Raw genomic sequence first — 23966 nt, forward strand, 5'->3', positions numbered from 1 at the left:
TTTGCTTTTTGGAGTTGAAGAGAGTACATACTGTGGTAGCAAGAACTACAGGGCAGGGGGCAGGCAGGTTAGGCACGAAGGGTGTTGATTCAGAAGTGGAATTAATCTCTAATCAGGTAGTAGCTGAAGTCATGTGAATAACAGTCCATTTCCAAAAGAGTGAACATATGGGGAAAAGAGCAGATGGCTTATTGCTGGAGGAGAGGAAAATGGTTATGACGCTGGAGCTGGGGAGGACAAAGGTCAAAGAGCATCTCCTTCATTGGTGAGGCATGAAGTCCATCTTACTAGCTCCCTACATGGAGCCCTTTGGAACCTCCAGAAGTTCCAGACCTTCTTCTCTGATAGACTATAGAAGCTAATGTTACTTTCTTTGCTTTAGATTCTGGATGAAAGTTAGTGTCTCTTAAAGGAGGTGGCTTCCGGGACCACCTTGCTCTTGCAGGCCCTGTGTATCGCTCTTCTACCCCACTTGTCCTGCCTTATAACTTTTCTTCTCTTTGGCCTGTTCGCATTTCAGCCTCATGTGTGCAGAGCAGAGAGTCAAGAACCGTGAATGGCATCGTGTCTTTCTGATAGTTACCTTGACTAATCACTCTGACACTTTTAGGTTCTGGGATAATTATTCTTGCAAAGTCAAGGTCCCCCCTTCCTCTCAGTGACCTGGAATTACCTTCTAACAATGAAAATGCCCTGAGCTCTAGAGCAACTTCTCCACATTAACTCTGAGACACAGTTGCAGTGAGAAAATCTACCCTTTTAATGGGGGGAAATATTGCCCTCGTAAGTCTTTATGCAATGCACTTGAGCTTAATGCTCACTTACCAATTCGCCTTTATAACTTCCATATTGAGTGAATTAAGTCCTCCATGCGGGTAGTTATTAAAGAAGTGATGAGTGCTTTATAATTCAGTAAAGGGTGGCCTGGCCATTTCATATTTTTCTAAGGAAATTGACCACCCGAAAGTCAGTGCTCTCAACCCCCGAGGCCCACTGATCTTAGGCTCAGAGCTCATATTGTTTCATTTCTTCCCAGCCAGCTGCTTGGGCCAGAATGAGACTCTTCTTGTTCAAGCCTTCTCCTTCAGGGTCCACTGAAGAAGAAGGGTCAAAGTCAATGTCTGTGCCCTGCCACAGACTCTTTTCTGTCCTGATTCAAAGCTAAGATGTTTATCAGGGTCTAGAGTTTAATGACATGGTTGACTCCCATCTGCATGTAGTGGTCAGTTTCCCAGCACCACGTGAATTCCAGGCTCTGATCCCAACGCACAGGCATGGTTTTCTCTATGTCTTAGTCTCTTCAGGTAGCTAGAAAAGATGCTGGTCCCCATGAAGACCTTGGTAGCCATAGTCTTTTCATGATTTGATGCAAGGTCATGTTCTGAGGAGTAGCAATCATTTATTACTTTATATTGTCTGATACATGCCAGGACCTGGGCTGTTGTAGGTTTAATAAGGAACAAGACTAACAATTTGTCTGTTCTCCTGGAGCTTGCACTCCACCACAAGAAATCACACAAGTGAGGGATTATGACTACTGGGACAAAGGAAATATCTAGAGCAATACTGTCCAGCCTTGGTGCTATTGACATTTGGGTTTGGAAAACTCCTTGCTGTGGGGGTCTGTCCTGTGCATTGTAGACCACTACTCAGATTGTAGTGCCACCTCCCAAGTAAAGGCAAAAATATCACTAGGCATTGCCATATGTCTTCAGGGAGACACAGCCACCCTGGCTTAATGGTTATTCATCCAGTAGAAGGTTATAGAAAGTGATTATATCGAGACCATGACTGGAAAAAGTACAGAGACTAGCCAAACTAGTGGAAATGCATGAACTGTGGACCAACAGCTGTGGAGCCCCCATGGTACTGCACTAGGCCCTCTGGATAAGCGAGACAGTTATTTAGCTTGAACTTTATAGGGGGCCCCCACGCAGTGGGATCAGGACCCATCCCTGGTACATGAGCTGACTTTTTGGAGCCTGGTGCCTATGGTGAGAGACTTTGTACAGTCTTGGTGCAGGGAGGAGGGGCTTGGACCTACCTCAACTGAATGTACCAGGCTCTGCTGACTTCCCAGGGGAGATCTTGCCTTGGAGGAGGTGGGAATGGGGGGTGGGTTGGGGGGGGAGACTGGGGGGTGGGAGGAGGGAGGACAGGGGAATCTGTGGTTGGTATGTAAAATGAATAGAAAATCTCTTAATTAAAAAAAAGTGATTATGGCTATGTTGGTTAGGAAAGGCCACAGTGGCACTGACATTTTAGAAGACTCTTTGGTGGCGGCTTGGCTAAAGGAACTAGCAAATACAAAGGCCCCGCTGGAGAGAAGGAGCTTGGGGTCCTGGAAAGAAAGGCAGACATCACTGAGGAAAAAGGCAAGTGAGCTAAGAGAGATCTGTTTGAGCTGGGGAGGAAGGGGTGTGAGTCACACCACCTAGCACATTGTTGGCCTTCGTGAAGTCTGAATTTTATCACAACTGCCAAGTGCAGAAGATAAAACCACTGGAGGTTTGTGTACTCCTTTGCTTATGTCCAAATTTATCACGAGTTTCAAAGTACTCATGCAGGCTTCTGTGCAGAAGACAGATTTGCTCAGGCTGAGTGGAAACGGTGGCCATGTTTTAGAGGGAATGGTCTTTGTGAGAGACAGTGGTGTGTGCTCTTGAGGTGGACTTGCTGGTGGCTTCGATCCCAAGAGGGGAGGGGTGGTGGAGTTCTGTTTGTTCAACTGAGTGGAGCTGATGCAACTCACTGGGATAGAGAAAGTTCTGGAGTAGAAAGCAAGGGCTGCTGTTGGATAGGATAAGTTACAACATGCAACCTGAAGTAGGAAAGAAGTGTGGCTAGAGGCGGCCATTGAGGTGGCAGCAGCATATAGAGGGGGCTTACAGCCAACCACCTGGCTGAGATCATCTTGGCCACGAAGGGAACAGGTGAAAATGAGAAACTCAGGGTTAGACCCAGCAGACACTAACATTTAGGGATCAACAAAGGAGGCTAAGAAGAAATGTCCAGGACTAGATAATAATCCAGGAGATTGTATAGCCAAGGGTACCAGAAACAATTTGTTTTAAGATAAAGAGAGTAGTTGTGAAATGCTATGAAGAGACTAGGTAGCCAGACAATGGTGAAGAGTCTGTTGGAGTCATCAACATGGGAAATAGTGACAGCCTTTTCAGTGTGGTTCAGCTGTGTATATGGGGCTTTTGAGGCTTTAGGGCTGTCTTCTGGCTTCTAGTTCCATATTGGCTACCTGGATGCCTGCCATATCTAAGACACTCAGCCTATGCTCTCAGCCACATCCATCTTGGGGATCATCAGGGTACTGTGGGGTCAGACCTGAGCTCTGGGCTATTCAAGGGGTCAGGCATTAGGGCCATTCAGGTAGCCAGCATTGAGGCCGTCTTGTATGGATGTAGGATGCCCTCCTGGAGGCTGCCCAGGTATGTACTTACCCTGAGGCAGCTGCCCCTGTTTGAGATCCTGGAAGTAAGTGGTAAACAAGACAGATCCAATTGCTGTTCCCATGCATTATGGTCCACTGTAGATGCCTTTATGACAAAAATGTAATAAAATAATCAAATAAGACTATTTCACGGGGCTATTAAGGCCACAAAGGACACAAACAGAGCTTGTGCTAGAGGACTGGAAGAGAGACAGGGGGTTGTGAGCAGAGAGACATAGAGGGCTGGCCTCTCTGAGCATGGGAGACTTCAGCGGAAACCTGGAGGGGTAAAGGAGGCAGGGATGTGTTCCCTGTAGAAGTTCCAGTTGGGAATACTCCTGGTTCAGAGACAGCCAGGCCAGTGTGGCTGGAGCCAACCTAACAAGGGGAGTGTGTCCAGAGGAAGGGCCCTGTTGGCATGCCCATGCAAGGCCTTGCGTGCCACGACAGAATGCTTGGGATTGTTGCAATTGTAAGAGGAAACCATAGAGGCTTTGATCCCTCTGGCATATAGACGGATGAAAGAAAAGAATGAAAACAGGAAGAGGCTGGAGGAGATGGTGGTTATTTGGCATGCTGATAATGGGCAAGCTGGGTTCAATATCCTATAACAGCCCCAAAGACAGCAGTGGGAACAGAGGTAGATAGGCTGGGGCGGGGAGGGCATTCTGGTCAGGGGTTAGGACGGTAGAGTCTGAACTCCAAAAGGAACAGGTTGACTTGCAGGTAACATCTCACTCTGTGGAGTTAGATCTTTCTTAGTGGGTGGGGTGGCAGGGAGAAGATTGTGCCCTTGATCGTTTCTTGTTAGGACACAGTGTCTCAGCACCTGAAGAGCACAGGTGTGCACACATACATTCCTTATTCCTGGCACGAGCTTTGGAATGGATCAGGAGGCTTGCACAGATGCTGTCTCTCCCATCTGTTCTCCTTAGGAGCTGAATGCTCTTTTCTGTATCTGAAGGCGGGTCCCAGATGTGGGGCTGGCTTGCCATGGAGCCTGGCATACATATGCTTGTAGGCTGGTATCCTAATGTCTTGGCATGGTGGAGTTATCATCTCAAACTACTACCCTACCCCACCCCACCCCCATGCCCCTGGCTCTCAGGTTTGGTTCTCCAGGCATCTAATTCCCCAATAGCAGCTGCTAAGGGAAGGGGAGCTGGTGACTCCACTAGTATGATTCCAGGCAGCTCCTCCCCAGCCCCCCCTGGGGCCTGAACTCCGTGGAGCTGTTGTTCTGGAAGATTTGTTTATAATACTAAACATATCAGATAATTGAAAGCTAATGCTGCTGTCTGGATCACTACACATAATATGCCTAGGTAACAAATCAATTTCCTCGTTGCCCCATAAGTTTCTGAAGTCAAATAAATGCATGACAAATTGTGTATGTGTAGAATGTATTTCTCTCTCACACACATACACACACAGACACATACACACACACACACACACACACACACACACACACACACACACACACACAGATGCATGTGGGTTCTAACGCTGACTCATTAGGAAGTGAACTTCCAGGCTCATTTCCCCAGCAGACAATTTACATTTCAGGTCAGGCAGGTCTTCGCCTTAGAACCAGACTCAGGCAAGTTGATGGGAGCCCCAGGATTATCTGGGGACACACTGGAGAGTAGAGATACTTGTATATATAACCTTTGTTTTTGAAGTTATTTAGTTCTGTTTTAGAGGAGTGGGGGTATACACACATACACACACACACACACACACACCACCTTCTTTACACTTTATGCTTTCCCTAAACTTTCTGTGTTAGAGGAGTCAGATATATGGATGGATATATATATATATATATATATATATATATATATATATATGGATATATATATATATATATATATCACAGAGAAACAATGATTTCAACTACGTTTTGCTAAGAGGCCAAGCTAAGAGTAGATACAATAAATTTAATAATGGTGAGCACTTAGGTGTCACCATGTAAACATGGATTATGACTTCACCTGGAAAACACCATTTATGAGGTACTTCAACCACCTAGAAAGAGGAATGAAGCAAAGAATAAGTATCTACCGTGTACATGTGTGTGTGTGTGTGTGTGTGTGTGTGTGTGTGTGTGTGTATGTGTGTATGTGTGCTTGTACGGGTATGCATGTGTGTGTAGGGTGTGTGAATTTTCTTTAATTCTTTGAGATCATTTCCAGATCTTATTTACTCTTACTGAGAATACGCTTCCATCATTAGTGGAACTACCTGATCATGCCCTAGCAGTGTGCATTACTCTTGAGGACAAACACACTGCCCCTCTAACCCTCATACTACCAGCTTTCCATAAGGACTGTAGAGGCTTGAGTGTCTGGCCTGAGGGCATCCAGCTCCCAGCTCTACAGTTGTTGCCCATCTAGGCTGGACTCCATCCATCCATCAGCCTTTAGCTACTTCCCTCCAAGAGGCAGCAGAGGAGACTGGCCATGGCACATTGGAAGGAAAGAGGCTGCTCCAGCTCTACCCCTGACTCCCATCGTTCTAGCAAAGAAAGAACCAGAAAAGTGCTGAAATGGATGTGCCCTTCAAATCAGAAATCTCATGGGGGAAGGGCCATCTGAGGCAAGAGAATGAGTTCTGTCCACCTGGAGAAGGCTCTGAAGGTGTTAGGGTGTCTGAGTCCAGCAGACATTGTTACTGTGCTGTGGGGTTATCAAGAGAGTGTGACTCTTGCTCTGTGTGCTGGGTTTGAGAAGTCAGGGTGATATGGACTGCCTTTTCAGGAGAGGAAAAAAGATGTAGCAAGGAACTTGACAATGCAAAGGTTTTATTTTAAATTTAGTTGTCTGGAAAATTTGGTAATGAAGAACAGCTCATTAATAGCTGTGTGAAGTCACACCAAAAAGAACAGCAAAGTGATAGGAAGGGAGGGGAGGGAAAAGGTTGGAAAAGGGGCAGTGCTGGTCCTATTGTGTCTGCAGGAAGGGTGATACCAAGCCCCACCCACTGATTTCCTGCCTTGCCAAGTATCCAAGTGACTAGGAAATTTTGGCTGGGGGAGGGTACCCTGACCCTCTTGTGGGCTTCCTTACATCTTAGTTTTCTCTAATTATATGGCAGTGGATGTCTCCATGTTCTAGAATTTTCTGGGTAGAGGAATACAAACATTAAATACTGGGATTATAAACAATGCATGACATGTTTTTAATTAAAATATGGACCACACAGTCTGTACCAACTGATTTTCAGATTCTCGGATGTTGCCAGGTCATTTCCATATTGGTTCAGGTGACACAGACAGAGGAAGAGGAAGCTATGGGACAAAGTATCATCTGATTTATTCTAGCACAAAAGGGCTTTGTATCTTCAATTAATACTTAGTTTGTGCTTTGTCATATTCCAAAATGGGGTCTGAATCAGGAACCCTGGTCCTGAGTCTCCAGGATTTAGAGATGCTGCTGTGCATTTTGGAGAGGGGCTATGTTTCTCATGCTATGGGGGAGACTGCATAGTCACCCCTTGACTACAGTCTTCTAAGCCCTGTTCCATGAGATCCATCTTGACTCCATTGGAATTTTCGAGCTGCACATATAATCCTGGTCTGGCTCTGGAAGTCTGTGTTGTCATGGACCATCCCATTTTGTCACACTCTCTGGAAAAGGGATGTGTACAAGGTCCTGGGCAGAGTGGTGGTTGGCAGTTTCATGAAGAGGCAATGTGAAAGTTCGGGGGCAGGACATTGAGATGAATGAGGGAAAAGGCTCTTGGCAGGTGGATGTCATCTATAACTCGTTCACACCCCTGACTTGAGAGGGTCTTGAGAGCCGTGGCTTTTCAATGTCTCTCCTAGACTCACTGGTGCAGGAACAGGCTTTTTGTTTGGGGCCACAGACTCCTAGTGTTGGATGCAAAGCAGTCATTTTCAAAAGGGATGTTTTAAGCCATGGGACTCCAACTTCAATGACAACTTTGGCAGGTGCTTTATATGATAAGGCAAAGGTCTTCCTCTCAGGGCTGGGGACCTCTGGGGCAGACATTTTGCTACGGTCTGTCCTGTGTGTCTCTGTCCCCTACCCATCAGATGTTAGTGTTATTCTTTCCCCAGTTGTGACATTCAAAACTGTCTGCAGATAGGGACAACTGTCCCTTGGGAGACAAAGTTACCTCCTCTTGAGGCTTTTGCTGTTAACATCCTAATGTGGAGGCAATTAACAGAAGGTAAGGGAGAGAACCCAAGTACAGCATTTTGGTATCTCTCTATCCTCTCCTCCTTGTCCTTGATTGGAACAGGTGACAGCGGGGGACTGAAGGGCTGTGGGTCCTCAACTTGTCATGCATGCTGCCACCTTCCCAACACCACTCTGAGAGCCCTCTTCCCTCCCAACCCCACAGCAGGCTTTGCGAGACGTCTGTGGGTAGAACCAGTCTAGCTCCTATCACGAATCCCCCACAGGCTTTATTTAGGCCCTGACCTTCCTTTAAAAATGCATACTTATTGAACTGGAGTACCCAGAAAAAGCGCCAAACATGAAGAACCCTATGTACCGACACTAGGTTCTGCCTTCCCCACTTGGCATTAACGAACCCATGCCAATTGTACTCTTACCTCATCTCCTTCATTTATTATACTTTGTAGATCCAGCTTTTTCCGCTGAAACTTGTGGCCTTCTAATAGCAGCCAGCAGTTACCATAAGTGACCTCCCTTGTTTGGTACCAAGCTGTGAGTCATGGAAGACTTGGCAGGCCCTGGCCAATGTCATTTGCAAATGTCAAGGCTGCACCTTCTCTGGCATGCTTCTCCTCTGTCCTGCTATCACCCACCATGGGTGTTTTCTTTCTTTTAAAAATCTGTTTATTTAAATATACATATATATTTATTTTTGCAGCTGTTGTTGTTGTTGTTGGTAGTAGTAGTAGTGTGTGTGTGTGTGTGTGTGTGTGTGTGTGTGTGTGTGTGCCTGTGAAGACAACATATCTATCAGAGTTAGTTTCCCCTTTTCATCTTATGTATTTCTAAAGACTAAATTCAGGTTGTCAGACCCAGTGGCAAATGTCCTTTATTTGGTGACTCACGAGTTGTTTTCCTAGAAGTCATGAATGATAGGTTTCCTGTCCTTCCACCTTTCTGCCATAATGGGTCATTAAAAACAATGATGACCCTACTCTTCTGCTTTTTTAAAAAAAATTAATTATGGCCAAGAAATGACAACTTCTAGCAGAAGCATGATGCCATCTGTACTCAAAAACCAAGGAAAGACTTCTCACGTAATCCCCATGGTTAATGTCTTCCAAGAACTGCTATGTATCCAGTCCTACAAGGGCTCTTGTTTGTTGTTTACTTTTAGTATTTTGCGAGGTACTGAGATTGAAGTTAGGGTCTCAGATAATCTTGATGAGTAGTGGAGCTGTACCCCTAGTCCCAGGAACACTCCACCAAAGACACTCCTTCAATTTTCACGTCATTGTTACGAGGCAGACATTTTCTTACCCCCATTTGACAGCTGGGGAAAGAGAGGCACAGACAGGTGAAGTGGCGTGGACAGGGTGTCATTGGTGGAGTGTTCCTGGGGCTAGGATTAGCATTCTGGCAGCCTTGTTCCGGGCAGGGGTTGGCAACCCTTTTTTCTATAAAGGGCCAGAGAGTCAATCCAGTCCTTGCAGGCCATATGGTCTCTACAGTGATGATTCAACTTTATAAACTTGAAAGTAGTTATAGATGACAGTGCACAGATATAAACACAGAGATGCACATTTCATCTAATACTTAGCGGTCATGAAGTATGTTTTTCCTTTGTTTTTTTTTTTTAAAACAAAATCTGAAAATGAACCTCAGTTTTGAAGCTATACATACAAACTGTGGGCTGAATTTGACCCCAGTCCCGTAGTTTGCTAATGACTGTTCCAGAGCCCTGACCTCTCACCACTCTGCGATGTGGCTTCAGTACTGCTGTTCCCTGACTGACAAGCCCTCAGAGGCAAAAGAGGAAGCTGGAGGATGTTATTTAATTTGCGGGGTGGGGGACTCCACACGGATGCTTCACGCACTTGCCGCTTCTCAGTATGGGGCAAGTCCAGGAAGGGTCCGTTTGGAAGCTTAAGTCATGAAAGCTGAAATGAATGAAGTGTCAGGACACAATGACTGGCATCTCTACAATCATCAAAACACATTTATGGAATGCTAACGGGGCCAAGAAAGCGATTTCATGTATTTAAACAATTTGATTGATAGCTCCTTGTTGGAAACAGATCCGTGCAGGAAGGTGGGCTCCCATGAACGAAGAGCATGCTGTATAAACATTGAGATCTACTTGGTATTTGACGTGGCCCATGGCCCAGGAATATCTACTGGAGAGGCTCAGTGGCACAGGTGGTCCTATTCCTCTTGGCTTTGCTTTGCATCTGAAATGTTGTCAGTGTTCCTACCTTGGTGAGACCAGGGCATGAAAACTGCCTTGAAACCATGAGACTTCCAGAGAGAAGGCGTCAGAATTAGAGGCCAATGCCAGCCTGGCCACCTGGTCAATGTCCCCAACAAATGCCAGTGTCTCTGGCTGCTCCACAGGGGCTCTGGGAGAATGTGTTTCCAAATGGGCTCTTGGCATACCTTGTCACTGTGCGGCTCTGAAATGCTGCCAGAAGTCCCGGCAACCGCAGGCCCGTTGCCTTCTTGGCTCCAGCTGGACTGGGTGGCAGATGGCGGAACCACTGGTGTGGTCGGACTAGGGAGGAGCTGTCTGGGGAAAAGTTGATTTTCTGGCTAGAGTGTGCCTTAGGTAACTACATTCTTGACTGAAATGGTACTGAGGCCTTTTGTATATTGCAACTTCTGGATACTAAGGAGAGGGAGACAAGTTCCAGGAGTGCTGGGGCGGATCATTTCCTAGGATCTTCTGGTACCCCATGGAAAGTCATCTTTCTTGCAATATTAGAGCAACAAAAAGGTCTTGGTAATGAGCAGTACAGTGGTTTTCGACTTGGGCACTCCAAAATCAGCAGTGAGGAAATGCTGGTCCCTTGTCATTGTCAAGGAATTAACAAAAATTGGACCCATACTCATGACAAGCCTTCTCATCATAGCAATAGTCTTGAGTTTCTTTGTTTTGAGCTGGAGTTTAAGCATTGGACCCGTTAAAACTGGTTTGTGTCTATTGATAAAGAACTTCAATTAACAGTGATTTTTGTCTCTGATTAATCTTAGAATATGAATTAATTATTACTTAATAAGTGTAATCTAGCTGGACACAGCCCTCTTTAAAATCAAGGCCTCTTGAGGGAAAGCTCTAGAAAAAGATCTCCAAGATGGAAGCAGGAGGAACTGCAGTGGTATGGTACCTCTCCTACAAAGAAACAAGAGACAGAAATTGGTTAAAGTACTTGCTTAATCTGCACTCAAGTCTCAGAGATTCAACTGAGCTTGCTTCTCAGAGTTTCCATGTTATACTCTTCCTACTACTCCATGGGGACCCTGAGTCGTTAGGGGGCTCCACCTCTGGAGTAACTTTTCTGCCCAGTTCAGTCTGTTGGTTTTCTTGAGCTCCAGATGGAGTGAACTATGGTCATGCAGATGGAGTGGTCTTCTGTGCCCTGGTGGGTACATGTGCCATGTGTATGTCTTTCTCCTCATTTTGTCTGCTCAGGAGTCATACTCTAAGACAAGCCACACCTCCCTTCCCCACAAAACACATCATTTATATTGTATTGCTGTGCAGGCATTAAGAAAATAAAAAACAGAGTCTAGAAAGAGCCTGACCTTAGAAAATCCTAAATAGGAACAAGAAGGAAGTAAACTGAATAAAAAATTTGGGGAATGGGTTTGACGTGTTCTGGAGCAAGGGATGGCTGCTGAGCAACCATCCTCAGGCTACGTACTTAAAAACTGTGAATCCTTCATTTCTGTCCATCCAGAGGGAGAAACTGAACTCAGAGTTAATTGGTGATTTGTCAGAAGTCACGGCTCATGCTCCGGGCTTCAAGCTCATGTCTGACCTTAACGCTGGCACCCCGCCCCTGGCTGCAGTGTCCTGACCTTTCCTCTCTTCCTGCAGACACATAGAGAACTGGCGAGGCCTGCACACACTCAACGCCGTGGACATGGAGCTCTACACGGGACTCCAGAAGCTGTGAGTACACTGGGGTGGCTTGCTAAGGAATAACTGGGATGCTGCCTGTCATCTTTCATGGTGAAGTAGCAGTAATAGGAAGTCTTCCGTCTCAGTGTTTTTCCTCAGGAATCTTCTTTGGGTATGGTTGGCATCACCCATTTGGGGATGTCAGGGGCCACCTTAGTCGGTACAGGCCTGGGGGTTCCCTGAGGTTAGGGTTTCAAGGCAGCCTTGCCCCCATGCCTGCTGGGATCGTGTTCTTTCTTCAGTCCTGTGCCTACACCCCATCCCCAGTGTTCGGTTCTCATTCACCACTGCAGTCAACTTCAGTGCTTTAGACATGGGGGAGTGGGTGCGAGGAGGAAAAGACACAGGAGACTGCAATCTCCTTGTCTCTGGAGCACCAGGAGCTCTGATCCTCAACTGCTGGTCAGAACGGGAAGTGATCAGGTGCCATCAATGATTGCTCATATTCCAGTCTTCACCTAGTTCACCAAAGGAACTGGGCTCATGCCTCTCATTGAACCCACAGTTGGCCATCTAGGGTGACTAGTGATGAGGAGAGCTACAGCCCACTCACAGGGCTTGTCTTCCTTTGGCTGTAACCCCTGGGATTTTGCTGAACTTCTTTTTCTCTCTGCGTAGGACCATCAAGAACTCTGGACTCCGGAACATTCAGCCCAGGGCCTTCGCCAAGAACCCCCACTTGCGTTATATGTGAGTAGAACTGGATTTTGGGAGAAGGTGGGGGGGGGGTGCATGCATGGAGATAGTCTTGGACAATGAAGCTGGCTTTGATATTTGTTGTCCTTGGCCAAATCCTTTTACTTTCTTAGGTTTCCAGTTTTACCTTATTAGCATGGGCATTTGGGATTTGGTCATCTCAAAGGTTTTCAGTAGAAGAAATCTAGGGCTGAGTGGGAGAATCTCCAGGCTTGCAAGTTTGTACCTTTTTTATAATGAAAATTTTCAGTTTTATGGCAATGTAAATGACAGGGACTTACTATGGACACGACTCTTCTGAGAGTATGTGTAGGATTGCAGGTGTGTGTATGTGTCAATATTGGGGATTACTGGAAAAAGGAAAACAAGACCAGACCAAGTATAAGAAGAGTCTAGATTCAATACAGAAGGACTTTGAGAACTGGAAACATTTGCATAAGATCACGGGTCTTGATGTGGGATGAAACAGTGGACACATGGTCATGGGTTTATGTCTCCCTCACTCTATATCTCCTTCTTGCCATGGAATGGATCCTTTAGGCAGTGGCTCTGGACAGACCTTGCAGGAGTGGAATCATCCACGTGGATGCTTCTTCTCCAGGTCTAGATCTGGGTGGGTAGACTATGAGATTTGGAGGAAGGACAGTCGATTCTTGTGAAGCAAGGGAGCACGAAAGAAATCCTATAGTAAGTGAATAAGGACAAGACAATTGACACCTCTACAGGGGTAGACTTGTTGTCTGGGTCAGCTCTTTCTCAAGAACAGCCTTGTGGATCTTCAGTGGGTATACCCCAAAGAGCAGAGGGTATGCACAGACTGGATGGCATGGGTTCTGATGCAAGTGGGATGGAAACAGAGGTGGACTAGTCTTTCTTTGGGCCGCTGTAGTAGGCACTTGATAATAGAAGGCAACTTGCTGGGTAGAGATCTCTTATAAAGAAGAAGAGATTGTAAGGGATGCTATGAAGAAGTGGCCCACAGCGGGTGTAGGGGTCAGAAGAGATCCTGACCAATTGTGGTTGGGGAGTGGTTCCTTTTTTGCAGAGGTCTCAACTGTACTCTCAGGTCTGTGCATTTTGCCAAGTACAAGGTGAATAGTTATTTATCTCTTTCAGCGACTGCTTTGTGTTGAACTTTCTTTCTTCCCTCTGGAAATAGCAAGCTCCCTGGCCATTGCCTGAGGCCCTGTGTACTAACCATGGGGGACTGAGACCTCCCTTTTAACTGTCTAACTCAGCTCTTGCTCCCTTGCCCTGGTTTATGCCCTGTGGCATGATTCTCCCGATGTGTGGCATGATTCTCCCCATGTGTGTGTTCTTCGCAGCCGTCGGCGTAACTGCAACCAGAGAAGGGCCTTGGACCAGATGTTCCAGGTGTTTATTTTATTGGGGATTTGAGTTTCATTGTAAAATGTCCCAAGGGAAAGAGCCTTTGACCTCTGAAAGGTCTCCTTTTTCACAACATCCAGAGCTCATGAAACCACATGTCCATGGCAGATCAGGTGGGGACAGTGGGGGCTGTGAAAACCGCATGACAGTTCCAGCTGACTACTGTTGTGCGAGGTGTAGCCCTACTGTCACCAGACTTTCTGTTTATTCAAGATGAACTGAAACTGCAGCACCCACTCAAAGGCCTCTGCTAAACACAGCGGGGACCCCTGAGGAGCTTGAAGGTTACAGGCAGCAGAGGCCACAGGGTAAGGTACACAGTCCAGCTCGTCCAGGGGTTTTATGAGTGAGCTTTGCCCATTTATGAAGACACACCCCAAATCCCTACTGAGTGAATTTCCCGGCAGCTTTGGGACATTTTCTCCTGGCAAACGGTCCAGGTTTCGCTGCTCTCTCACAACATCTTCTATTTCTGTCTTCTAAATGCATTGACAAGTCTTCAGGCCCCAGCTGAGCAATCACAAGGCGATCACTTACTCCAACACTAATTGCCAAGCCCTGGCTTGGCGGCTATTTCTTGCTTTCTCCCTCCTCCTCCTTTTTTAAAGGGGAATGGCTGAGAAGATGTTTCTTCTCCCCTCTGTCCAGAATAAGAAGCGGGAAGTGATATTCTTGCCCAAGTCACCTCAGTCATCCGATGGGGGCAACCCAACTGTCTCTCATCTCTGAAGCTGTCCCCGTCACCAGTATCATTCATCCCCACATCAGAAAATGAGCCTGTGATGTCAAGGTCAAATTTTGGCAGCAAGCATGATGGGACATTAGAACCCTAGGTTTTCCTGAAGTCTATGAGTGACTGTGTCCTATTGACTGCCTCAGTTTTCTTCTCTCTTTTGCTGGGTATGAACAAATGAGATATTGGTGAATACACATTCAGAAAGACCGTTCTGAAGGACTCGATTTTATTTTTAACCTTCTTGCTTAGATCAAGGAGCCTCAAGGGTAAGGACTTTTACAGCTTGGTAATGGGAACATCGGCTTGCTAAGCTGTAAATTGAGCATAAGGGCAGTGTCTGTTCCAGGCACAGACTACATGACTAATGTCCTCTACGGCTTTTAGCCCAGCAAGTAGAGTTCAGAAATGATGCTTACTGATGATAATGTGTTCTGCTGTTGCTGATCACAGGACCCAAAAGGAGGGACAAGGTGGTCTCAGTGACTCCCCTGACCTGTCTTGATCCTGGCATAGCTGGATTTCTGTTCCATGCCTTCCATCTCCCCTATGCCTGCAATACACCTGTTTTCAATATCTGCTGTCCGCTTTCCTCGAATATGGATGAGTAAACCTGGATACATTTCTTTCTTCTCTCTGCTCAGTCCCTACTGCTCTCAACTCTATGTAGACCACTCTATGTGATGCTCATCCAAGGTAAGATCTCAGCAATGGATGAGTCTAAAACTTCCTTAGTTCTAAACATTTAGAGGTCACATCTACGAACATTGAATGAGGATGATCCCCCAGTCTTCTTAGACCTGCTTCTGGAGTTGGTTCTTTTTTTTTCCCCCCTTTAAGAAAGTTGTTTTTTGTAGCATAGCTAACACACATGCTGGATCTCTGAGGCAGGTGGTCCTCCTTAGCAGGGTAATGTGGATGCCCTCTATGAACTGTTCTCCAGTGATGGCGTTTCCTTTCACCTTAGAGCGCTTCCTGATTTCCAGGGAACCTTCACATACTTCGTCTCCCCAAGTTCTCATCGTCCTCCTGGTGGCTGGTGTGGTAGGAAGCTATATTTCATAGGTGCAGGGAGAAGGGCAGAAATAGAGGCTTGCCTGGGTTCTTAGGTTCTCTTCCCAGGAACCCTTCTATGATACCTACGGCTAAGAGGGCCAACAGCAACAACACATGGATCAACCAAACCAGCCCCGCCCCCTCCCCACAAAAACCTGAGATGCTTTTAGCAAATGACAAGTCTCAAGGGGAGAGGTTGCTTAGCTGGTAAAGAGCTTGCTGCATTTGATCTTCAGGACCCACCTGAAAAAGCAGGTTTTGTAATCCTGGCACTGGGGGGGCAGAGACAGTCTTGTGTTTCCTAGCCAGCCAGTCCAGCGGAACCAGCCACCCCAAGCTGGTGAGAACCTGTCTCACCAACACAATAGAAGCGGCTCCTGAGGAAACACATCTGGGCAGCTAGCCTCTGGCCTTCACACGCACACAGGTGTATGTACAAACACACGCTCATGCACACACACGAGTGTACACGCATACCGGCACACATCTCAAAAAAAGAAAACAAGAGGGAAAGGCTAATTAATGCTCATTAAGACTTTACTATGAGCCAAGGAATGGACCTAGATCCTCTGCAGAGTTGGGCTCACTTTACTCTGCCTAGTGTCTACCTGAGAGCTCCTTTGTCCCCATTCCGTAGACGAGCACACTGAGTCCCACAAGACACAGTTGATTTCTCCTAAGGTCCTACCGTAAGCTAGTGGAGGAGTCAGGCTGAGGATGCCAGGCCCTCTGACTCTGAAGTCTGTGTACTTTCTCACATCCCCCAGTGTTTCTCTCCCCTGTTTTCTTAGCAAGTACTTCTGATGGGAGGGATGCGGGGTCTTTAAAGTTTTATTAGAGAGCTGCAATTTCTCCCTGGAGATTTAGCACCATCCAGCCTCAAGAGCTTGCTTGAGAAAGCTGTTTAGTTTCCTTCCCTATTCAGGTCGGATCCAGTACCAATGGTTGCATTACTAACTGAATATCTTTATTGTGAAAGATTTCTTAGCATTAGCCTATGGCCTACTTATTTCTAAGAATATTTAATGTAAGATTCCAGCAAGCCAAAAGAATTTCTTTATTCCCTCGGAATTGGTTGTGGTGGGATCTCTCATGTTTAGTTGCTGTAAGCAGAAATTCGCTGGATCTGTTCAGCTGGGAATCCTGGCTCCCTCCTGGCTGCCTAGGGCAGGATAAGGCGCAAATGCCTGGATTTGGACATGATTGTGGCAACGATGTTAGGTTTCCAAGGAGAGAAGGTCAGCGGTGCTTAGGTGGGTAGGGATAAAGGACATGGCTGGAGGCCCCGCCCTCCTGGTCACTGGCTGGACAGAATGCAATTCATTTCTCCTCAGGGAGCAGGGATGAAAACATGGTGAGGCTGATTTATTATGTATTACAAATCACTAGAGGTTGAAATAGCCCGATTTTGGACTCCAGGCTGATAGGCTGATATTTTAATAATAAACGTTTACCTCCCTGCCTGCCCCTTACCTCTGCACTGAGATTTTTTTTTTTGAGTCTCAGTGGGGTTGGTGACTGGCACACTTGTCCCCTTACTGCCTCCATGCAAGTGGCCTTCCTTCTCTGTTCTGTGTGGAGGATGCAGCCATTGAATGTTCTGTATTATTGATGATAGCGAACCAAGGGCTTTGGAGAGTCAAACCTGAGACTTTCACTCACCGATTCTTGGAAGGAAGTATAAGATCCCCTCCTACTTATATGACCGTTCTGAACCTTCTGTAAGACAAAGCACGCAAAGAGCTGAACTCAGCACATTTTGAAAGACTCAGTGCCCCCTCCCCCTTGTGGGCTGGTTTCCAGTTTCAGAGATTACAGATAGTTAACCTGGAAGAGCTGCTAGAACCAATTCTCCAATTCAGATTCTTATCCCTGTTCCCACCCTCGCCTCTTGGCTCTCTGTTCCGTACCCCCATGTGGGTGGCTAAATCATGTATCAAGCTTAGCTCAGCCAAAGGGGGACTCTTTGTTTGGTTTGGTTTTGAGACAGGATCTCGCTGTACTGCTCAGGCTGGTCTCAAACTCAAAGTGCTCCAGCCTCAGCTTTCTACAAGTTGGAAGAACAAGCCGATCACAACCAGCCTGGTTCTACTTCTCACAGCAACATTTCACTCTCAGTAAAGTTGTAAGGCTGATTTCTTTCTTTGTTTATTTATATTTTGAGACAAGGTATCTTGTAGCCCAAGATGGCCTTGCACTCACTCTGTAGCTGAGGATGGTTTTAACTCCTGATCCTTCTAACTCCCAAGAGTAGGACTGTAGGTGTGTGCCCTCATGCCTGGCTCAGAGTGATATTTTAAGCACACAGATTCAACAGTGCCGCTCCTCTGCCTAAAACCCTCCAACTACTTCCTGCTTTATTTACAGTAAAAGCCCAAGCCCTCACTACGGCCTCAGGGTTCAAGTCATGGCTCCTGCTTCTGTCTATTTCTCTTGTGTTTTCCCCTTGCTTTCTCTGATGTAGCCTTGAGCCTTTTCTCCCTTCCTGGACACACCAGGCTCATCCCCCACCCTGGGAGTTTTGGTATCTGCCGATCCGTCTGACCCACAGACATTCCCAGCCTTGATCTCCATGTCTAACCCTGCTCACCATCATTTTCTCTAATAACACTTGCCCTTTCAAGCTTTCTCTGACCACTCAAACTTAGTGACCATTCTTCGCTTTACAAACCTATCACTTTTTATTATATCATGTGACTTGATCGTTTCCTTGGACTTTTTTTTTTTTGTTGTTGTTTTTTTGTTTTTTTTTTTTTTTTGGTTTTTCGAGACAGGGTTTCTCTGTGTAGCTTTGCGCCTTTCCTGGAACTCACTTGGTAGTCCAGGCTGGCCTTGAACTCACAGAGATCCGCCTGGCTCTGCCTCCCGAGTGCTGGGATTAAAGGCGTGCGCCACCACCGCCCGGCTTTTTTTTTTTTTTTTTTTTTAACTACTGGCTGTTTGAGAAATAACCACTCAGTCATTTGTGTGATAGTTTATATTAGATGTCCTCTACCAGAATGTAAACTTCTGTGGGATGGAGACTTGGTATTATTTGCTGTTCTGTACCTGGTACCTAGGACAAGGTGAGTGGCTCTCCTCTGCCTTGACCACTCTGTGGGTAAGAAGATGTCTTGACTGATGAGTCTCACCAAGATCTCCATGTGTAAGAGCAGGGGCAAGGCAAAGACCATACTAGGTGTGGCCTTCTTTCCTTTACATTACCCTACCAACTTGGATCCTGTCTTGCCGTAGTACCTCAGACTTCTGTGTGTGGCAGAAACCATTGTGCAGTCCAATTTAAAAGTAAGGATATATGTGAATTATTGACGTTCTAAGAATGTGGGGGAGTAATTTAACAGCAGAGAATTGCTTAAAGTGTATGAAGCCTTGTGTTTGATGCCCAGCATTACAAATGCAACACAGCATACTCACCAAATCAACAAGAACCAACATGAGCCAAAATTAACACTACAGAGTCATAGCCAACAGCACCCACCCTGCAATGCTGTGCACAAATGCAGCAGTACAGTGCATCTCTGAGCATTCTTAGCTCTGCCTGCTCAGTACTTCCACCAAATCTCCTGCATGAATTATTGCCTCTCACTAAATGTCATCACTAAGGAGATAGTGTTGATGAGTAGGTGAGAGCATGTGTTTTTGAGATGGATTGATTGAGTTTGGATTCTGGTTCTGTCCTATGTATATATCTGAGTGTCCTGGGAAAGTGACCTTACCATCCTGCTTATCTGTGCCTCATTTTCTCATTTGGAAAATGGGGATAATATGTTTATTAGCAAGATGAAACATGTTAAGCCTTATCAAGTATTAAGGAGAATGTCTGGCCCATAATGAGAATCAGTATAAATTGAAAAAAAATGTTAGTTTTTGATTGACAGCGTGGTGGTCAGTCTCTTGTTATGTGACTTATAAATATGTAGTGAAGCATGATTTAAGAGGTCTCCATGTCCCCTCAAAGTGCTGCATGCTGCAGACAATTAATCAACAAACAAGATGTGCTTCCTGTCCTTAAGATTTACCAATGTCAAAACAGTGGCACCTATTTTTATTTTAACCTTTGGAGAGAGTGATTAAAGCAATAGATTTTACCCCAACATAGTGGGATGAAGACATAACTTAATGACTGTTTTCCTAGTTTGTAAATGACCCAGTGTTCAATCCCTTTCATTGCCAAAAATAATATAAATATTTATCCTCGGAGAAACCATTTTCCCACACATAGACATAAAGTTTTCCTGCAAATTTCAGAGCTGTTCAGACTTCCTTTACATATGAGCTAAGTGCTCTTTTGGAGGGTGTCCCCGAAGGGTGCACAGTTGAGCCATTTAAAGAATAGTCTTCCTGTCAGATGTGGTGGCACACCTCTGCAATCTCAGTACTTGGGAAGTGGAGGCAGGAGGATCAAGAAAGAAAGCACTTATCAGGCAAGAGGAGTAGAGTTCAGATCTTCAGAATCCACGTGGATGCCCGGTGGGCATAGTGGCTAGCCTGTAACTCCAGCATTGGAAGGGGAAACCCCAGGGCAAGTGTGGGAGACTTGGATTTTGGTGAACTCTGGGTGTGACAGAAAGATCCTGTCTCAAAGAATAAGGTGGAAGAGTGGTTGAGGAATGCTCTCCAACATCAATCTCAGGCCTCTGAATGTATGCACTTACACATACATGTATACACACATATGCCTACACACATATGCCTACACGCATATGAACTCACACACACACACACACACACACACACACACACACACACACACACACACACACATATTTGAAAAGAAGAAAAATGCAAAATAAGGGATGTGGAGTTACAATGGGCTATACTTAAAGCTCCAGCCCAGCCAGGGATATATAAGAAAGACTGTCTTAAAGATCCAATCAACCAAACAGAAACAAGAAAAAGAAATACACCAAACTCAAAACTATTCCAGACTTAGAAAATGACATTTTATATTGCAACATAAAAATATTTCTTTATTTATCATTTCCACCATCGTCAGATAAGTTAGGGATATACTAGGTATACTAGGTGGCTTTCTTGGGAATAATTACATTTTTCTAAAATTGATCACAGTAATGGATTACATAGCTGTGTGAATATACTAAAACCCTTTGAGTTGTACACTGTGTGTATCTGTATGTGTGCATGTACATGCATGCATGTACACACATACATACACACACACACCTTGTGCTTCTTCTTGGCAGAAGCTTCAAGCATTTGCGTGAGGGCCACTGTATCCCTTTTCACTCTGCTATGGGGCAGAATACAGTGATGCTCCAGATGGAGGCTGCTCCATTAGCCAGAATCTTGTGGGGGAAGATGATGGGTCATGTAGTGTGAGAGAGAAATAAACTTTGATTGTGGTCACTAGAAGACGAAAAAGAAGATCCATACGTGACTGTGTCTCTACTCTGTACCCGAAGTAGATGGGCCACCAGGAACCTACCACACACTTGGTACCTTGATTGTTACTTCATGCCTACCTCCACTATGCCGGGAGGAAGACCGGAGAGGTGGGGCCCTCTTACAGGGCCAGCTTTGAGCCTTCTATCAGTTAAATATACAAACTAGCAGATAATGAGCAGGCTACAGCTCTGCAACGTTTGACATGCTGCCCAGACAGCAGCCATCCTCTGTATCTTCGCACAGAAGGTGCTGGAGGACCCTGGAAACCTCAGGGGTTTTGGTCAGAGATGGTGGGAAGTGGAGGAGGTGATGTGGAGTCAGGCCTTGGAAGGGGTCTGGGTCTGGGTCAGTGAGAAGCCTGCTCAGGGCACAGTTGCTGCTACCATGGCTATGGATAACCGGATCCACTTGGACTTCCTCCTAGAGCTGTTTAGACATGTGTTTCTGCTTCTGGGCTGTTGTGTCTGGCCACCAGGTAAACAGAAAGAACGGCCAAGGGAACAGGACTTGAAAATGGAGCCATGTGCCCATGGGATAGGATTTCCACAGATTCCCTGATTTGGGAAGATTGAGCCAGGACCATATGCAGTGGTGTATCTGAGTGGTGGCCTGGAGAGGAGCCAAGTGTGGGAGGGGGGCTCATGAGGACGGCTGTCAGTGTGAGAGAGAGAGGTACTGGTGAAATGTAGTGGTTCTGGGCCACACTGCCTCACACTCCCTTGCTTCTCTCTACTGTGCCGTGATCTTGGATAAGCTGCTTAACCCATTAAGCCTGTTTCCACACCTCTAAAATGAGGCACTATTTAGATGACCCAGTCTTGACTTTACAGCATTTCGGGGGAATTCTTTCTGGAAGAAAGGTCTGAGCTGGGACACAGCTGGAGCCACAGGGGGCCAAGGCCAGAGGAAAGCTCTTGTCAGTTTGTTTTGGCCCTTACCGGCTGCCTTCTACCCACCTATCTTGTCTCTCCGGAGGGGTCAAGCATTCCAATCCACTGACTTCCAAGGGTGTGGCTTCTGGGAAGCCCTGCTGTGTGCTGAGCTTTTACTGATGCACTTTGTATGTCATCCTATGCTCATAACTGTAAGTACATGCAAATCACTCTCCCCATTTTACTCATGGCTATCTGAAGCAGAGAGAAGTTTAGGCAACTTGCCGAATTCCACAGCTACCAAATGGCAAAGCCAGAAGTCAACCACAGGTAACCAGCTCCTGGGGCTCTAGGGCCCGTTCTCATGATAACCCCGTTCCACCCTCTGTTCAGCCCTGGCGTTGTCAGTTCTCAGGACTCGGCTGGAGAGAAGGAAGGTGATATACCGCCTACTCTAGAATGGGCTCTGAGGAGGGAAGGTCCACGGGAGACCACCAAAGGAGCACCTGTGGTCAATTCCTGCTTCCTACCTGGCCGTGGACAGGGTGTCTGTGAGTGGGCAGTGCCTCTTAGCTTCCTAGCTTGCATTTTGGGGTCTGTTAGCAGTTATTTACACTGGGTGAATGCTCTGCAAAGAAAATGATGCTCAATGATCAATGAGGAGCTGTTCCGTGCCATGTGGTTGCAGGAGCCCCGGACTTTCGGCCACTCATTTCCAAGGCTGATTTCTCTCCCTCCCTCTTCCTTGGACCCTGCCCCAGGCAGACCCATGTCTGTGTGTGCTCACCCTACTATAACATCTGTGATGGGAGATGGGAAAAAGGAGTGCTATGGCCCTGTTCCAGTGTCCTGTGACTGCAAACCTACGTGTGCATCTTGGGCAGCTGACTCTTCCCAGTGCAGTGAAGCTGTGTGACCCCTGGAGAGATGGATGGGGGTCCCTTCATTCCTCCCATAGTTCAGCTCCTGTGACATTTGATGACACGGAGCACATCTTTTCTCGTTCCTCTTACACAGATCATCTTACAGCACCCCAGATGAGTTTGTGCTGCAGAACTGACAAAACTGCAGATTCCTAACTTGGCTTTCTCAGCGGCTACACATTTATCTGCTGCCTGCAAAGACCGTCAGTTCCCAGTCCACTGACACCATTAGTCGACTGGGCAATTGCCTCTCCTGGGGCCCTGGGTAGAAATCATTCCTTGTTCCCCAGTGAGGCAGGTGGCACGCTTCTTCAATTGATTTTCTCTCTTCACGTCCATTTGTGTCTCTCCTGCAGTCTCCTGTGGTCCTGGAGACTCATGTCCTCCCTGGTAATTTTTCTGTTTACTGTTTTCATGGTCAGCATTCTGATCCACTCGGGACAGGACCATGGTGACCCAGATAATGGGACCATGGACTGCTCTCGCTGGCCCACTGCATGCTTACCATATCTTTTCACACAGTCTTCTTAGCAGAAAAGCCCTAAAGTCACCTTAGAACCTGTCCTTCCCGATTCCAGGCATCTCGGGGCTCAGGATCCCCTGAACCAAACCATTAAGTCTTTTCTTATAACCTTTTAATGTTGAAATATTCATTCTGCTGCTGAGTAAACACTCTGGCCTCTGGCCTGCGTGGTTCCAAGCCTTGGGGGTTACACAGTGTGTTCATATTTTCTAGTCTTGATTATTCTCAATAGATTTTCCTTTCTTTTTTTTCCCCTCCCCTAAGGCTTCATTACTTCCCATTTGTCCACATCTCTTTTGTCCATTTCTCTTGTTAAGGACAGATTTAGAAAATGAGTTTAGTCCCTTGGCTGTTTTGGAGTCATCATTAATTTCGGTTCCACTTCATCCTTTAGCAAGCTGGCGTCTCACGTCTCCTCCCTTGTTTCTTCCTGATGAATTTGCAGAAGCCTCCTCTCCTCCCTGGTTAACCCCTCTGTCTCCGAGGGACTGCCTCGGTTCTGCAGAGCTTCTGCTTTTCCTGGGCGGTCTCTTAGCTAATCCAGCTGCTGACACTGCCCTGAGCTTGAAGGACCCCAAGTCTCTCAGAGGCGTTAGCCATGCACGAGCCTCGACTGACTTCGTCTCTGGATGCAGATGCGGCGGTCTCCCTCAATGCATTCTGACACCAACGTGAGAAGCCAGCCCAGACCCCAAAGCACACCTGCAGAAAGGCCTGTCTCTGCAGTGATGACAAGCATCCCCAGTGATAAAGACTGGGTCTCCTTAAATCATGCTTCCTCAACATTAAGAGAGTATCTGAAAAGAAAGCAAGA

At 46.4% G+C, this 23966-nt stretch overlaps 1 protein-coding gene across 9 annotated transcripts in view; it reads left to right on the forward strand.

Moving 5' to 3' along the window:
- Ntrk3 (neurotrophic receptor tyrosine kinase 3) overlaps positions 1-23966 on the forward strand; it is a 385084-nt gene that overhangs the window by 48241 nt on the left and 312877 nt on the right. For all 9 annotated transcript variants that reach the window (XM_052761135.1, XM_052761134.1, XM_052761136.1 and 6 more), the window contains exons 2-3: positions 11471-11545; positions 12173-12244. In XM_052761135.1, the coding sequence (XP_052617095.1) occupies positions 11471-11545; positions 12173-12244 (147 nt within the window). The remainder of the gene's footprint in view (positions 1-11470; positions 11546-12172; positions 12245-23966) is intronic.

This window comes from Peromyscus californicus, unplaced genomic scaffold (assembly GCF_007827085.1).
Source record: "Peromyscus californicus insignis strain IS unplaced genomic scaffold, ASM782708v3 Scaffold_4__1_contigs__length_199733344, whole genome shotgun sequence".
NCBI lineage: Eukaryota > Metazoa > Chordata > Mammalia > Rodentia > Cricetidae > Peromyscus > Peromyscus californicus.